This window comes from Hyla sarda, chromosome 1 (assembly GCF_029499605.1).
Source record: "Hyla sarda isolate aHylSar1 chromosome 1, aHylSar1.hap1, whole genome shotgun sequence".
Classification (NCBI taxonomy): Eukaryota; Metazoa; Chordata; class Amphibia; order Anura; family Hylidae; genus Hyla; species Hyla sarda.
In genome coordinates, this window is record NC_079189.1 from 596,434,825 (window position 1) to 596,453,897 (window position 19,073).

At 43.3% G+C, this 19,073-nt stretch overlaps 1 protein-coding gene across 10 annotated transcripts in view; it reads left to right on the plus strand.

The window, feature by feature from the left end:
• UNC13B (unc-13 homolog B) overlaps window positions 1-19,073 on the plus strand; it is a 427,170-nt gene that overhangs the window by 185,133 nt on the left and 222,964 nt on the right. For all 10 annotated transcript variants that reach the window (XM_056547105.1, XM_056547097.1, XM_056547089.1 and 7 more), the window contains one exon: window positions 5,043-5,133. In XM_056547105.1, the coding sequence (XP_056403080.1) occupies window positions 5,043-5,133 (91 nt within the window). The remainder of the gene's footprint in view (window positions 1-5,042; window positions 5,134-19,073) is intronic.

Below are 19,073 nucleotides of genomic sequence, written 5' to 3' on the forward strand. Positions count from 1 at the left end.
GAGAGGCTTTGATTTCCAGGCAGTATCACACATGAGAGGCTTTGATTTCCAGGCAGTATCACAGGCAGTATCACACATGCTAAGCTCTGACTCACTGGCTTATTAAGAGGTATCGCTAGTAGCACTATCCATGGAGATTATATTGTATGCTGACAAGTATATAGGCGCCATATAAAATTATAGATAATGTTGTTTTCTTCTTCCAGCCGGGCAGTCTATGTCCTCTCCTTGGAGCGCACGCGATAATAATCTAATTGTTTCTTAAGGAGACGGAGACACGAGGGGTCTCTAGTATAGAGTCAGCAATAGTTTGGTTCTGGAAAGCTGTTTACAGGAGTTTAGGGGCAGCGGTATATGGAGGCATCAGTATTCATGCGGTGTCAGGAGTAAACACGCACACGCTTTCTGCATTTACAGAGCAAGATGAAAGCTTTCTCTCCAAGATTGTTCCCTGCATCAGGCTTATAATCTAATAAAGGATGAGGCAGAGAAGTACAGTGCCGCACATTTATTTCTGATCCCTCTCTGAGCCGTTCACAACCTACAATGCAGAGTTATTAAAACAAATTTGTTACAGCATTGGCGCTCGTCCTGTGCCGCTCTCCTGCACCCGAGCCCATGATTCTGTCCTGAAGCCTCTGGATGTATTTTTTTTATTTTTTTATTTCCTTTATTCTCTTTAACACAATATGGTCGCTGATCCACATTAACACATTATAGTTGTCAGCCATATTTTCTCTTCCATCCTGCTGGGCACTCTTACTACATGTCATTCTGCAGCAGGGGGTCCGTGTACAGCTGCACTTCCCACTCGTAGTGGGTGGACAGGCCATTTGGCAGTGATAGAAGTCTATGCATTGGATTAAGTTCTCCGCCCAGACATTTTCATAGCCTGTTAAATAGGAAGGAGTCTACATCCACCTAACCTTTGGCTACATTTGTATTCTTCTTGTAAATGTTTCTTAGTTTTGTCAAGATTTGCTTTTAAATGTTTGTTTGTTTTTTTACAACTTTTTAGCTCTCCATTTATGTCCTTTACAATTTTTGTATCTACTACAGTGCTTCCCATAATTGTCCCCATAAAAGCTACAGTGTTATGTAGAGTTGTCCTACAAAACAGTGTGCTTCAGTGCTCCTAATAATTGTGTACCACACAGTTCCAATAATTGTCCACCCCAGTGCTTCCCATTATTGTCCACTCCAGTGCTGCCCATTATTGTCCACTCCAGTGCTGCCCATTATTGTCCACTCCAGTGCTGCCCATTATTGTCCACTCCAGTGCTGCCCATTATTGTCCACTCCAGTGCTGCCCATTATTGTCCACTTCAGTGCTGCCCATTATTGTCCACTCCGGTGCTGCCCATTATTGTCCACTCCGGTGCTGCCCATTATTGTCCACTCCGCTGCTGCCCATTATTGTCCACTTCGGTGCTGCCCATTATTGTCCACTCCGGTGCTGCCCATTATTGTCCACTCCGGTGCTGCCCATTATTGTCCACTCCGGTGCTGCCCATTATTGTCCACTCCGGTGCTGCCCATTATTGTCCACTCCGGTGCTGCCCATTATTGTCCACTCCGGTGCTGCCCATTATTGTCCACTCCGGTGCTGCCCATTATTGTCCACTCCGGTGCTGCCCATTATTGTCCACTCCGGTGCTGCCCATTATTGTCCACTCCGGTGCTGCCCATTATTGTCCACTCCGCTGCTGCCCATTATTGTCCACTCCGGTGCTGCCCATTATTGTCCACTCCGGTGCTGCCCATTATTGTCCACTCCGGTGCTGCCCATTATTGTCCACTCCGGTGCTGCCCATTATTGTCCACTCCGGTGCTGCCCATTATTGTCCACTCCGGTGCTGCCCATTATTGTCCACTTCGGTGCTGCCCATTATTGTCCACTTCGGTGCTGCCCATTATTGTCCACTCCGGTGCTGCCCATTATTGTCCACTCCGGTGCTGCCCATTATTGTCCACTCCGGTGCTGCCCATAATTGTTCACTAGAGGGCTCCACATACTTGTCCACTACTGGGATCCCTGTCCTTGTCCGCTACAGGGATCCCATTAATTTTCTACTACAGGTATCCCCTTAGTTGTCCACTACAGAGATCCCCGTAATTGTCCACTACTGGAATCCCTTAAATTTTCTACTACAGGTATCCCCTTAGTTGTCCACTACAGGGATCCCCGTAATTGTACACTTCTGGGCTTCTCATAATTGTCCATTATACTGCTCCCCATAATTGTCCACTATAGTGATCCTTATAATTGTTCATTACAGTGCTCCATCATAACTGTAAGCTACAGTGCTTACCCATATTCGTCAGCTACAGTGCTCACCGCAATTGTCCACTACAGTGCTTCTTAATATGTCAGCCTCATTGTTCCCCATAACTGCCAGCTACAGTACTCCCCATGACACTGTACCTGCTACAATGCTCCTCATGATAGTGTCCCAGGGGTCAAGTCCTGGGAAAAAGATTTCCACTCAAGGACTGGTCCTGCAGGACTCCAGCTAATGGGAACAATGTTCCTGCTGTGGAAAATGTGCAGGAACTCAGTTCCCATGCATTCCTTGCAGGACTTAAACCCTGCTGTGTCCTCTACATTGCCCCCCATGATTGTTTGGCTGCTACAGTGCTCCATGTAACGGTGTGCCTGCTGCAGATCTCTCTCCATGACTGTATGCCTGTAACAGTGCTCTTTATGACCGTGTGTCCGCTAAGGTGTCTCCTACAACTGTACTGCTATAGGGCTATCCATGCCCGTTATCTTGTTGCTCAGAACTGTGTATCTGCTATGGGGCTGCCCATTGCTGTGTTTGCTATGGTGCTGCCTATAAATGGCAGCCACAGAAGTCCTGCTACAGCCATGCTTAGTCACCACAGACAGATGTCCTCCAAAAATATAGATGGTCAGAGGACTCCCATATTAATTCTTTGTATAACATCAGAAAGTTATCATGAGTAGCCAATCGGCTTACAAAAACTCCCCGATCCCATTCTAGAAATATCAGTGTGCAGACTTTTGTGCATTGCGTATGAAAGCAGCCGCATACCATGTGGCCGTCGCCCATTAGGAAAGACCATTCCTCATTGTACATCAGTGTTTCCCAATCAGGGTGCCTCCATCTGTTGCAATATCACAACTCCCAGCATGTCCAGACAGCCTTTGGCTGTCCGATCATGTTGGGAGTTTCAGCTTTGCAACAGCTGTATGCACCCTTGTTGGGTTGGGAAACACTGTTCTATGTAGTGAAGTTCAATATCCATAGACAACAACTTCCAGCCCCATTCTCTGTGAGGTGCAGGCACTGAACGGTTGATCGGCAAGATGCCAGGTCCTGCTTTCAGCCAATGCGTACAACTTTTTTTTTTTTTTTTTACAAAATTCTTGTACTAAAATACAACCTGACCCAGTCCTGCCCACACAGCAGATGCACTTTTTTTTAAGGGAACAGTGTGAGTAATGGTTAGGAGATCTAGATCAGGTCGATGTTCTATACTCATATGCAGCAAACCTTCAGCTCTGAGCAGAACTAGGTCAGTACAGTTTTTCAGCCTTTGAAAGTAAACAACAAATTCAGAGCAAGCACGCAGAAATTTTTAAAGCAATTACAAAATTTACTATAATTTCAAACAACTTCCCTCCATGTGATAGGCAATAGGATTTTTTACATATTTGTAAATTACTTAATTTACCCAAACGGACTCCTTATCCATAAAACAGCTCTAAAGTCTCACTACCCTGCAAACTGCTTTCCACTACTTGTTGTTATGCTCAGTCTGGAAGCTAGGAAGGGACTTAGCTACTACTATGAGTGGGATAGAGCTTGGACTCTGTACATATAACTAGCCTGTCTGCCTCCTCTCCTCTCTGATAGCACTCCTCTGTGCTCTCTCCTCTCTGATAGGACTCCTCTGTGCTCTCTCCTGTCTGATAGGACTCCTCTGTGCTCTCTCCTGTCTGATAGGACTCCACTGTGCTCTCTTCTGTCTGATAGGACTCCTCTGTGCTCTCTCCTGTCTGACAGGACAACTCTGTGCTCTCTCCTGTCTGACAGGACTCCTCTGTGCTCTCTCCTGTCTGATAGGACTCCTCTGTGCTCTCTCCTGTCTGATAGTACTCCTCTGTGCTCTCTCCTGTCTGATAGTACTCCTCTGTGCTCTCTCCTGTCTGATAGGACTCCACTGTGCTCTCTTCTGTCTGATAGGACTCCTCTGTGCTCTCTCCTGTCTGATAGGACTCCTCTGTGCTCTCTCCTGTCTGATAGTACTCCTCTGTGCTCTCTCCTGTCTGATAGCACTCCTCTGTGCTCTCTCCTCTCTGATAGGACTCCTCTGTGCTCTCTCCTGTCTGACAGGACTCCTCTGTGCTCTCTCCTGTCTATAGGACTCCTCTGTGCTCTCTCCTGTCTCATTGGACGCCTCTGTGCTCTCTCCTGTCTGATAGCACTCCACTATGTTCTCTCCTTTCCTCTTAAAAAGACGGGAGAGAGCACAGAGGAGTCCTATAAGACAGGAGAGAGCACAGAGGAGTCCTATAAGACAGGAGAGAGCACAGAGTGCTAGCTGACCCTCACTTACTGGATTTTGTCCATGCCTGTGCTTTAGCTTGAACAAAGCCATGATTTCTATAAAAAGGAAATTATTTAAAAAAAAGTTTTTGCATTGTTTTGCCAAGATGTACAACATATAACAAGTTTTAGTATCTGACAGTGCCCATTTAAGCACACAGTATAATGGAAGATAAATGTGTGATCTGAGTCTGACTGCTGGAAGGGTTCTGAGGGGATCCCTTTTTCCTATGAATAGTCACATTGTAGAAGTGTTTTGGACTGGGACATAAGTAAGTCGTAGGGGTGCAGAGGCAGCAGTAGCACATAGGTCCTGATGCCTGGTGGGGCCGAAACACATAAAACACAAATATTAATAAGACCACAGAAGCTTTCATTGCTCTATGATGTGACTTACTATACAAGACATATTTGTAGTGCTCACATTTCCCTAAAACATTCTTGTATTTTTATTTTTTCCCTTTATAGCTACCACGAAGATGTCGGTCCTCCTCCTTTCTCCCCTGCCAAAGCGCGCTGGCTCCGAGCTATTAATAAAGTCCGGGTACAGATAAATGAGGTAGGAAGAGACTGCAGTGTTATTGTTTCCTGTTTATCCGCCAGACACAATGTGTAATGATGGTCCGTAGATGACATCTGAAATGTCACATCGCAGGGATCTCTAGCACAGAATGGAGATGCTCCTTTACAAGCAGCGTCAATCTGATAATAACCCTACAGGGCTGGGAAGGATAAGCTGTCAGCTGATGTTGTACCACAGCGTCTCAGTCTTGTCTCTGCTGCCTGTTTCTTGTCTAAGTACAAAGTGCATATATATATGTGTTATAATTTCATAGTTTACCTTTAGAATTAATCTACCTAAAAAGTTGAGTCACTTTATGATACTTATCCTGTCCTGATCCTAAATTATCCCTTGTATTTTACTCCAGAGCTGCACTCACTATTTTGCTGATGCATTCACGGTGCACATGTATTACATTACTTATCCTGTACTGATTCTCAGTTATATCCTGCATTATACTCCAGAGCTGTACTCACTATTCTGCTGGTGAGGTCACGATGTACATACATTACATTACTTATCCTGTACTGATCCTGAGTTATATCCTGTATTATACTCCAGAGCTGTACTCATTATTCTGCTGGTGAGGTCACTGTGTACATACATTACATTACTTATCCTGTACTGATCCTGAGATATATCCTGTATTATACTCCAGAGCTGTACTCACTATTCTGCTGGTGAGATCACTGTGTACATACATTACATTACTTATCCTGTACTGATCCTGAGTTATATCCTGTATTATACTCCAGAACTGCACTCACTATTCTGCTTGTGGGGTCACTGTATACATACATTACATTACTTATCCTGTACTGATCCTGAGTTACAGTCATGGCCATAAATGTTGGCACCCCTGAAATTTTTCAAGAAAATTAAGTAGTTCTCACAGAAAAGGATTGCAGTAACACATGTTTTGCTATACACGTTTATTCCCTTTGTGTGTATTGGAACTAAACCAAAAAAGGGAGGAAAAAATTGGACATAATGTCACACCAAACTCCAAAAATGGTCTGGACAAAATTATTGGCACCCTTAACTTAATATTTGGTTGCACACCCTTTCGACAAAATAACTGAAATCAGTCGCTTCCTATAACCATCAATAAGCTTCTTACACCTCTCAGTCGGAATGTTGGACCACTCTTCCTTTGCAAACTGCTCCAGGTCTCTCTTATTGGAAGGAGCCTTTTCCCAACAGCAATTTTAAGATCTCTCCACAGGTGTTCAATGGGATTTAGATCTGGACTAATTGCTGCCACTTCAGAACTCTCCAGCACTTTGTTGCCACCCATTTCTGGATGCTTTTTGACGTATGTTTGGGGTCATTGTTCTGCTGGAAGACCCAAGATCTCGGACGCAAACCCAGCTTTCTGACACTGGGCTGTACAGTGTGACCCAAAATCCATTGGTAATCCTCAGATTTCATGATGTCTTGTACACATTCGAAGCACCCAGTGCCAGAGGCAGCAAAACAACCCCAAAACATCATTGAACCTCCACCATATTTCACTGTAGGTGCTGTGTTCTTTTCTTTGTAGGGCTCATTGTGTTTTCGGTAAACAGTAGAATGATGTGCTTTACCAAAAAGCTCTATCTTGGTCTCATCTGTCCACAAGATATTTTCCCAGAAGGATTTTTGCTTTCTCCAGTTCATTTTGGCAAAATGTAGTCTTGCTGTCAGCAGTGGGGTCCTCCTGGGTCTCCTGCCATAGTGTTTCATTTCATTTAAATGTCAACTAATAGTTTGCGCTGACACTGATGCTCCCTGAGCCTGCAGGACAGCTTGAATATCTTTGGAACTTGTTCGGGGTTGCTTATCCACCATCCGGACTATCCTGCGTTGGCACCTTTCATCAATTTTTATCTTCCGACCACGCCCAGGGAGAATAGCTACAGTGCCATGCGTTTCAAACTTCTTGATAATGTTGCGCACTGTGGACAAATCAATATCTCTGGAGATGGACTTGGAACCTTGAGATTGTTGATATTTTTCCACAATTTTGGCTCTCAAGTCCTCAGACAGTTCTCTTCTCCTCTTTCTGTTGTCCATGCTTAGTGTGGAACACACAGACACACAATGTAAAGACTAAGTGAACTTCTCTCCTCTTTATCTGCTTTCAGGTGGGATTTTTATATTGCCCAAACCTGTTACTTACCCCAGGTGAGTTTAAAGGAGCATCACATGCTTGAAACAATCAGATTTTTCCACAATTTTGAAAGGGTGCCAATAATTTTGTCCAGACCATTTTTGGAGTTTGGTGACATTATGTCCAATTTGCTTTTTTTCCTCCCTTTTTTGGTTTAGTTCCAATACACACAAAGGGAATAAACATGTGTATAGCAAAACCTGTGTTACTGCAATCCTTTTCTGTGAGAAATACTTCATTTGCTTGAAAAATTTCAGGGGTGCGAACATTTACGGCCATGACTGTATACCCTGTATTGTACTCCAGAGCTGTACTCACTATTGTGCATTACCTATTTGCAGCTTTTGCATATAGTATTATATTTAAATAGTGACTCTGCTTCTTGGTAGATTATTACAGCCTGAACGTTAATGTCCATATATTCTGCTTGTAAAGGAGTGTTTTCTGTAAATTTCTAGTGTGTGATTTCTGTGCAGGCATTTCCTTAGTATGTGTGTCATCTCCACATTACAGGCCGGAAGCAAAGATAATTCTGATACCAATATTTATGGATGGTTAATCTGTTAAGGAGCTTATCAAGCATAGCTGTCATGCTGGAAGTTTATAAAAGGGTTTTCTAGGAATCTTAATTGTTTTGTAGCTGAGAGATATTTGGGCTCATTGAAGATTTATCAAAACCTGTCCAGTGGAAAAGTTGCCCATAGCAACCAATCAGATCGCTTCTTTCATTTTTGAAAAGGCCTCTGCAAAATGAAAGAAGCAACCTGATTGGTTGCTATGGGCAACTCAGCAACTTTTCCTCTGGACAGGTTTTAATAAATCTTCCCCATTATGACAGCCAGTAGACAGCGGCCACTACAGGCGGGAGGTAGTACTGCTTGTCTGCCATTCAAACTAATTGCCATCCATCTTATCCATCATTTAGAGCTGCTCCTGATTGGCCTTTTTTTTAGTGGTTCTCTGCTCCTATTCGGGGAGATTTATCAAAACTTGTCAGAGGAAAAGTTGACCAGTTGCCCATAGCAACCCATCAGATCACTTCTTTCATTTTTCAGATGCCTTGTTAAAAATGAAACAAGCGATCTGATTGGTTGCTATGGGCAACTGGTCAACTTTTCCTCTGCACAGGTTTTGATAAATCTCCCCCATTGGGGGTGCCACTAGTTTTTAATTGTAGAATTTTTCCTCTGGCCATGACAGGGTTAACCCTGTCGCGTGTTACCCTGCATCAGGCCGGCGAGGAGGCAGATTGCTCATCGCTCAATAAACCCTCTAAAGCTGATTTACTTGCTGGAAATGTAAAATAATAATTTTGCGATTACATTGTGCCTGTCGTGCTGCATAACTCTGTGTACAAAGCGCAAATAATAATAATAATAATGATGGTGGTAAAAATGAGAGTCGCCGGGATGAGCGGCAATCTGTGGAAAAATGACGTCTGTGTCCCGGGCTCCCGTCTCTGTGCTATGTGTGATGTATGGTGAGAATGGTAAAGCACCACAGTACAGTATGCATTGCTTGCTGAAACTTGTAGTACTGTAACATCTGGCTCTACGCTATTAATGCATGATGGGATTGGGCAGTTTTTAGGATGTGACCACTGGTAAGGTCTATGCTGTTACAGTACTAGGTTTTGTTAAATTCTTATTCTGCTACAAACTAATTCTGCACCGCAGCGCCACAGTATGCCAACACATTGCAGACGGCAGCTTCCCCCGTATGCCCACATTTGGCAGACCACAACTCCTGCTGTGCTTACAGATTGCAGACCACATGTCCCCAGTATTTTTAAAGGGGTACTCCACTGCTCGGAACAGTTTGTTCCAAACGCTGAACCGCTAGAGCAGGCTCCGGGAGCTCGTGACGTCATAGCCCTGCCCCCCTATGACGTCATGCCTCGCCCCCTCAATGCAAGTCTATGGGAGGGGGCGTGACGCTGTCACGCCCCCTCCCATAGACTTGCATTGAGGGGGCAGGGCGTGACATCATGAGGGGGTGGAGCTATGATGTCACGAGCTCGTGGCGCCGACTCCAGCGTTCGGAACAGTTTGTTCCAAACGCTGAGCAGCGGAGTAGCCCTTTAAAGACCACAGACCACAGCTTCTGTTATGCCCACCGATTGCAGACAACATTTCCCCAGTATTCCTACCGATTGCAGATCACGGCTCCCGTTATGCCCATACATATTACAGACCGCTGCTGTAGATTGTGGATAGAGAATGCATTATAGATGCATTGCAGCATTATAGCGGATACGCAGGTTTTATTAGACATTATTTATTATTTATTTATGTATTTGTTTGTTTGTGTGTGTGTTTTTTATTTTCTATTCTGTGCTTTACAGAACCAATTCTAAGGCTGCATTCACATCTCGTTACGGCTGAATGGAGTTCAGCGCTGGTCCGGCTGGGGTACGGGAGAGCCCGGTTTGGCCCTCGCCCAGCCGGACCAGCGCTGAACTCCATTCACTTTAATGAGCCGACTGGAGTCAAACGGTGACTCCGGTCGGCTCATTTTTGACCCGTATGCGGTTTCCTGACTGGACCTAAAACCGTATTATACTACGATTTTAGGTCCGGTCAAAAAATGAGATGACCGGAGTCACCGCTTGACTCCGGTCGGCTCATTAAAGTGAATGGAGTTCAGCGCTGGTCCGGCTGCAGTACAGGAGAGCCCGGTTTGACCCTCGCCCAGCCGGATCCGGCAGCCGTAACGAGATGTGAATTCAGCCTAAGCAGCCTCCTATTTTTATGTTCTGTTCATCCTGGTTTATGAATAAAGTGCCACAGGCAGAGCAGTAAGGAACCTCTTATCTCTGCTTTCCATTCTGGATCTGTGAAGAGTAGCATAAGTTCCCCCTGTAAACAGGACTTCTCCATGACTATTCGTTTTTGGTAATCTTCTTGTATGTTTATTCGGCCCCTGTGTTGCTGATCTTGTCCTGTTATGATACAGATGAGGGTCTGTGCTCTCGGGCCGCTGTCAGTCCAGACCATTGATGAGGTTTATAATAGCTGGATGTTAGTCAGTAACAAGCTTCTCTCCCCAGCGTCTAATAAATCTGTGCGTTCGCTTCGGACTGGGCTGATCGTATTGTTTTCCAGCGTCTCTGGGGCTGCGGGCGAGCGAGGAAGAGGCCTCATTATTACGATTTTGCAGAGTCCGCTCAATAATTGCACTTTCAGCCTGCCAGGCCGAGGGACCGGGCACTGTGTCACCACATAGAGGACAGCACAGACCAGATCTGTAAGAAACGGCTGCTAATTACCAAAATCTGACACACAGACCAATGCTGGGTTTTAATTAATTTATTATTAATTTTAATCTTTTTGTTTTCTGCTCTTTAGCGTTGTTATAAAAAAAACATTATGGGGGACATTTATCAATGTTTGCTTATGCATTCCGTTTTTAAGCTCTTTTTTTTAATTTTTTTTGCTTATTTGCGACTTATTTATCAATTGGTTTCGGCATGTTGATAAATTTCTTTCACGTTAACCATTTTTTTTTTGTAGTAAATTTTGTAGTTTTTTTTCATGTGATGCGAATTTTTTGCAACTATCGCACTTGATAAATCTCTGAACACTGCAAGTCAAAAATCACTTTTTGCTTTGGTAAGCAAGTTTCTTTATTTTTTATTTTTTGCTTAGGGCACTGCACAATCAAAAAGTCGCACAAAAAAAGAGTAGTCGGACTTGCGTCTTTTCTGTGACAATTTTAAGCAAAAAAATACAAAAAAATACAAAAAACTCTAAATGCTTTGATAAATGTCCCCCTGTATCTATCTTCTGTGCTGTGTTATTGGAGCTTGATGTTAAAAACCAGTTTACGCTCTACGGTCCTCATGACAAGTCTTCCTGATCTCCTTTTCTGTCAATTTTCCCAATTCATCCCGACCAATAACAGGAAGTGTTGTCATGGACTCTAAAAAAGCACTGATACTGTAGATAGAATATATTATTCTATTATTCGGTGTATTTCAAACGAAAAGAAGCATGATGTAATAAAGAAGAAAGGAGAAAAGTGAGAGGTCACATACTGAGTGAAATACTTGCATAGAGGGAGAAGCAGGGTTCCCAGCAGCACAGAATATTTAAAGGGGTTCTCCACCATAAGGTGATTTTAGTAGGTACCTGGCAGACAGTAATGGACATGCTTAGGAAGGATCTGCGCTTGTCTTGGGGCTAAATGGCTATGTTGTGAGATTACCATAACACTGTGGCTAGCTGTTTGTGAACAGTTTTTTCCTTTTTGAGTTTCCTTCTTTGCCTAGAAATCCCATAATTCCATTTTTCATAATTCCACCCATTGAAACATAAATGAGCTGCATCCATTCACAAGACCTGTGTTTTCAATCAGGGTGCCTACAGCTGTTGCATTAGTTGCAGTTGATCTCTCTCCCACCAAGCGATCGCTCCACCCATTGAAGCAGACAGGCTCCCTGTCATCAGCTGACTAGTGATGTCAGGTCTCGGCCACATTGCAACCTGGGAAAAATCTGAGACAACAGTCATTTTGTTTGCTGTTAAAGATAAATATTGGAGTGAAAATCACATAATAATTGTGAGAAAACCGTCACACACAGGTACAGACACTATAATATGAACTACACTAACTTTACAGTCCCTGTAGCATAGTCAAATAAATAAAAAATCCTGGAATATCCCTTTAAGGAGAGGCGTGGGCTGATCTTACGAGAAGGCTGAGACTGAGACCTACATAATGGAAGGAGAAAGCTCTGCAGTTGCACGGATTATTTCAGATAAGGAGTTTGCAGAGTCCCAGAGAGAGCCCCCAATATAAATAGAAGAGGGAGCAGGGTTCCCAGAATCACAAAGTATTTCAGGGAAGGAGTGTTCATATCTTACAAGAAGACAGAGACCGAGACCTCCATAGTGGAAGGAGCAGGGTCCACTGTTGCACAGAGTATTTCAGATGAGGAGTTTGCAGGGTCCCAGAGTAAGCCACATATATATATACGTATAAGAAGGAGCAGAGTTCCCAGCAGCACAAGGTCCAAGAGGGCAGAGACTGAAACCTACATTGTACGGAGGTTTGTACCTTACAAAGTGGAAGGAGCACAGTTCTCCAGCAGCACTGAGTATTTCAAGAACAGAGTTTGCTGGTCTGGGGAGGGGAAGGGTGTATGTGAGCAGGTAGTGGTTATTGCTAGGGTTTGATTATGCAAACGGCCAGGTACCAGTGTGTGAATAGTTCCCCTCTTGCTGCTGTATACTCTAAGCCAGTGTTTCCCAACTAGTGTGCCTCCAGCTGTTGCAAAACTACAACTCCCAGCATACCCGGACAGCCTTTGGCTGTCCGGGCATGCTGGGAATTGTAGTTTTGTAATAGCTGGAGGCATCCTGGTTGGGAAACACTACTCTGTGTCCCCAGTGTATAGCGATTCCTGTATAGTTTTGCCTCCCGGCTCGTCCTGGTGTTTTCCTGGGACTCTTTGCCAGACTCCATGTATGTTAATGATATCCGTCAATCATCTGCCCCAGCAGTTTTACAGAGGGGGCCCCCGCAGATAGAACCGTCACTCAGTCATCTGTCTTCTCATCGGACCTGGCAGATTTGGGGCAGCACCTGTTTTTCCATGTATTTCACGATATTGATGGCGGATGTGAGAAATCTAATAACCACACATGAACCGCTCTGGCATATAACCCCTTGTTTGCTGTGAACCCGTGAACTTCGCCATCCAGAGTGTGACTCACGGTATCATGTCAACACTGACAAAGCCAATAGAGGAGCGGAAAGTGCAAAAATGACACACGGACCATTGAAAGGAGCCTTATCAGCCGCAAGTCATCCCATCCTCGGAGCGGAGAGAGAGCGGAACGCCGTCATGTGTCATTTCCATAATGAATAATTCATGTTTTTCATATCTTTAGTCGCCAACCGGCTCTAGGTTAAAGCCGTGACACGAGGGGGGCCCTGAACAAAACAACATTCTTCTTTTCTAAATGCCAAGAGATAGCTGCGCAAAATGTACGCACAAGCATCATTGTTCTGTAGAGACCGCAAGTAATTTCGTGATTACTAGCATGAGGTGGGTGGCATATAATGTGTGTATAATTTATGTACATCTAATACACACAGTGATGTCACAGTACAGGGATAATATCCCTGTACTGTGACATCACTGTATGTATTATCCCTGTACTGTGACATCACTGTATGTATTATCCCTGTACTGTGACATCACTGTATGTATTATCCCTGTACTGTGACATCACTGTGTGTGTTATCCCTGTACTGTGACATCACTGTGTGTATTATCCCTGTACTGTGACATCACTGTGTGTATTATCCCTGTACTGTGACATCACTGTATTATCCCTGTACTGTGACATTACTGTGTGTATTATGCCTGTCCTGTGACATTACTGTGTGTGTTATCCCTGTACTGTGACATCACTGTGTGTGTTATCCCTGTACTGTGACATCACTGTGTGTATTATCCCTGTACTGTGACATCACTGTGTGTATTATCCCTGTACTGTGACATCACTGTGTGTATTATCCCTGTACTGTGACATTACTGTGTGTATTATGCCTGTCCTGTGACATTACTGTGTGTATTATCCCTGTACTGTGACATTACTGTGTGTATTATCCCTGTACTGTGACATCACTGTGTGTGTTATCCCTGTACTGTGACATCACTATGTGTATATTATCCCTGTACTGTGACATCACTGTGTATTATCCCTGTACTGTGACATCACTGTGTGTATTATCCCTGTACCGTGACATCACTGTGTGTATTATCCCTGTACTGTGACATCACTGTGTGTATTATCCCTGTACTGTGACATCACTGTGTGTATTATCCCTGTACTGTGACATCGCTGTGTGTGTTATCCCTGTACTGTGACATCACTGTGTGTGTTATCCCTGTACTGTGACATCACTGTGTGTGTTATCCCTGTACTGTGACATCACTATGTGTATAACACACACAGTGATGTCACAGTACAGGGATAACACACACAGTGATGTCACAGTACAGGGATAACACACACAGCGATGTCACAGTACAGGGATAATACACAGTGATGTCACAGTACAGGGATAATACACACAGTGATGTCACAGTACAGGGATAATACACACAGTGATGTCACAGTACAGGGATAATACACACAGTGATGTCACAGTACAGGGATAATACACACAGTAATGTCACAGTACAGGGATAATACAGTGATGTCACAGGACAGGTTTAATACACACAGTGATGTCACAGGACAGGGATAATGCACACAGTGATGTCACAGGACAGGGGTAATACATACAGGGATAATGCACACAGTGATGTCACAGGACAGGGGTAATACATACAGTGATGTCACAGTACAGGGATAATGCACACAGTGATGTCACAGGACAGGGGTAATACATACAGGCATAATACACACAGTGATGTGACAGGACAGGGATAATACACAGAGTGATGTCACAGTACAGGGATAATATACACAGTGATGTCACAGGGCAGGGATAATACATACATTGTCACAGTACAGGGATAATACACACTGTGATGTCACAGTACAGGGATAATACACAGTGATGTCACAGTACAGGGATAATATACACATAGTGATGTCACAGGACAGGCACAATACACACAGTAATGTCACAGTACAGGGATAATACAGTGATGTCACAGTACAGGGATAACACATACAGTGATGTCACAGGACAGGTTTAATACACACAGTGATGTCACAGGACAGGGATAATGCACACAGTGATGTCACAGGACAGGGGTAATACATACAGGGATAATGCACACAGTGATGTCACAGGACAGGGGTAATACATACAGGCATAATACACACAGTGATGTCACAGGACAGGGATAATACACACAGTGATGTTACAGGGCAGGGATAATACGCACAGTGATGTCACAGGGCAGGGATAATACGCACAGTGATGTCACAGGACAGGGATAATACGCACAGTGATGTCACAGTACAGGGATAATATACACAGTGATGTCACAGGGCAGGGATAATACATACATTGTCACAGTACAGGGATAATACACACTGTGATGTCACAGAACAGAGATAATACACACAATGATGTCACAGTACAGGGATAATACACACAGTGATGTAACAGTACAGGGATAATACACACAGTGATGTCACAGTACAGGGATAATACACACGGTGATGTCACAGTACAGGGATAATACACACGGTGTTGTCACTGTGCAGAAATAATACACACTGTGATGTCACAGTACTGGAATAATACACACAGTGATGTCACAGTACTGGAATAATACACACTGATGTCACAGTACAGGCATAATACACACAGTGATGTCACAGTTCAGGGATAATAAACACAATGATGTCACAGTACAGGGATAATACACACAGTGATGTCACAGTACAGGGATAATACACACGGTGATGTCACAGTACAGGGATAATACACACGGTAATGTCACAGTACAGGGATAATACACACTGTGATGTCACAGTACAGGAATAATACACACAGTGATGTCACAGTACAGGAATAATACACACAGTGATGTCACAGTACAGGGATAATACACAGTGATGTCACAGTACAGGAATAATACACACAGTGATGTCACAGTACAGGGATAATACACAGTGATGTCACAGTACAGGGATAATACACAGTGATGTCACAGAACAGAGATAATATATACAGTGATGTCACAGTACAGGGATAATACACACAGTGATGTCACAGTACAGGGATAATACACAGTGATGTCACAGTACAGGGATAATACACACAGGAATGTCACAGTACAGGGATAATACACAGTGATGTCACAGTACAGGGATAATACACATAGTGATGTCACAGTACAGGGATAATACACAGTGATGTCACAGTACAGGGATAATACACAGTGATGTCACAGTACAGAGATAATACACACAGTGATGTCACAGTACAGGGATAATACACACAGTGATGTCACAGTACAGGGATAATACACAGTGATGTTACAGTACAGGGATAATACACACAGTGATGTCACAGTATATGGATAATACACAGTGATGTCACAGTACAGGGATAATACACACAGTAATGTCACAGTACAGGGATAATACACAGTGATGTCACAGTACAGGGATAATACACACAGTGATGTCACAGTACAGGGATAATACACAGTGATGTCACAGTACAGGGATAATACACAGTGATGTCACAGTACAGGGATAATACACACAGTGATGTCACAGTACAGGGATAATACACACAGTGATGTCACAGTACAGGGATAATACACACAGTGATGTCACAGTACAGGGATAATACACACAGTGATGTTACAGTACAGGGATAATACACACAGTGATGTCACAGTACAGGGATAATACACACAGTGATGTCACAGCACAGGGATAATACACACAGTGATGTCACAGCACAGGGATAATACACAGTGATGTCACAGTACAGGGATAATACACAGTGATGTCACAGTACAGGGATAATACACACAGTGATGTCATAGGACATGTATAATACATACAGTGATAAAATGCATCACACTGTAAAGCATGGATATTGTACTTTGTAGGGGTAACCATTATAAAATGTAGATTAGATACATGTCAGAACTAGCTGCACCTTCAGTCTTAGTGGAGATGGACCCCCTTAGTGTTTGGGCCCCTATATCTGCTCCCTTAGTATAAATGCTATATATAATTTGTCTGATACTCTGTAGGTCTGTGATTCATGGTAACTAAATGCCCTGTCCATACCCTGTACACCTATCCTGAGTACCGCCTGGTAAGGCCACGCTCACCAGTGCCCAGATTGTTCCAGTCATCGTCAGGCTTGTGTGGATATAATAGTCTGTGAAATTAGTTACATATTCAGAAGCTGCAGCCACAGCCTTGTACAATGTTCTAATGTGCTTAATCCCGTCCTAATCCCCCAAACTAGAAGAACGACCCCCCGACCCTACTCGCTAATCCCGCTCGTAATCCTCCATGTTGTCCTCCTCACAAATCTACAGAAGCTGGACAAATCCCGATTCCGTGGGTCACCTGGGCCTCCAGGTAGATGAGAGCGGTGCCGAGCAGGACTCCTGTTATTGAGGATTATGGTCCCTTGTATGATTTCACTGTAATCCCTTTCGAAGAATGAAGAATGTTACTGACTAGAACTGTGTTTCCCTATCAGGGTGCCTCCAGCTGTTGCAAAACTACAACACCCAGCATGCCCGGACAGCCTTTGGCTGTCCGGGCATGCTAGGAGTTGTAGTTTTGCAACAGCTGGAGACACCCAGTTTGAGGTACACTGGATTAGATCCTGGATTTTATCCCGACAATCTAATTTTCCTTCACAATTTGTTTCTAAGGGCTTAAAGGGGTACTCCGGTGGAATTATTATTATTTTTTTTAAATCAATTAAAATTAAACAGATTTGTAAATTACTTCTATTGAAAAATCGTAATCCTTCCAGTACTTATTAGCTGCTGAATACTACAGAGGAAATGTATTTTCTTTTTGGAACACAGAGCTCTCTGCTGACATCACGAGCACAGTGCTCTCTTCTGACATCTCTGTCCATTTTAGGAACTGTCCAGAGCAGCATATGTTTGCTATGGGGATTTTCTCCTACTCAGTACAGGACAGTTCCTAAAATGGACAGAGATGTCAGCAGAGAGCACTGTGTTCCAAAAAGAAGAATTTCCTCTGTAGTATTCAGCAGCTAATAAGTACTGGAAGGATTAAGATTTTTTTTAATAGAAGCAATTTACAAATCTGTTTAACTTTCTGGCACCAGTTGATTAAAAAAAAAAATCCACTGGAGTACCCCTTTAAGATATGTAAATTCTACATCAAAATGTCATTCTAAATCCAAAATAAATAATTTCATCATGTTTGCTGAAGGTATCTCGCTCCAATCTTGGAGGTTGTATCCCTTCTTATACTTCAGAGCGGCATTTGCTCTGATGCACACTTTCTGGTGGACATTGTTTAGTTAAAGGGGTACTCCGGTGAAAGCCTTTTTTCTTTTAAATCAACTGGTGGCAGAAAGTTAAACATATTTGTAAATTACTTCTATTAAAAAATCTTAATCCTTCCAGTACTTATTAGCTGCTGAATGTTATAGAGGAAATTCCTTTCTTTTTGGAACACTGATGACATCACGAGCACAGTGCTCTCTGCTGACATCTCTGTCCATTTTAGCAACCATGCATAGCAGATGCATGCTAAGGGCAGCATGGTGGCTCAGTGGTTAGCAATGCTGCCTTGCAGTGCTGGGGCCTTGGGTTCAAATCCCACTAAGGACAACAATAAATAAAGCGTTATTAGTATTATAATAATGTCAGCAGAGAGAACTGTGCTCGTGATGTCATCTGAGAGCATTCCAAAATGAAAAGAATTTCCTCTGTAGTATTCAGCAGCTAATAAGTACAGGAAGGATTAAGATTTTTTAATAGAAGTAATTTGCAAATATGTTTAACTTTCTGCCACCAGTTGATTTAAAAGAAAAAAAGTTTTCACCGGAGTACCCCTTTAAGATACCATAATGCTTTACCTTTCTGTATTGCATTTAAAGAAATTAAGCGTTTGGAATCTACTGTGCAGCGCCTTGTGCTAAAACGTACATATCCTGCGATGTGGTACAGCTGGCAGTGAAGCGGGGACTGGTAGGAATGTGAGCTCACGTGTCCACACAGTTCATATTTGGTCCATATTTTCATCCTCATTAAAACAGAATTTATTATTGAAATCATTTACTTTCATGA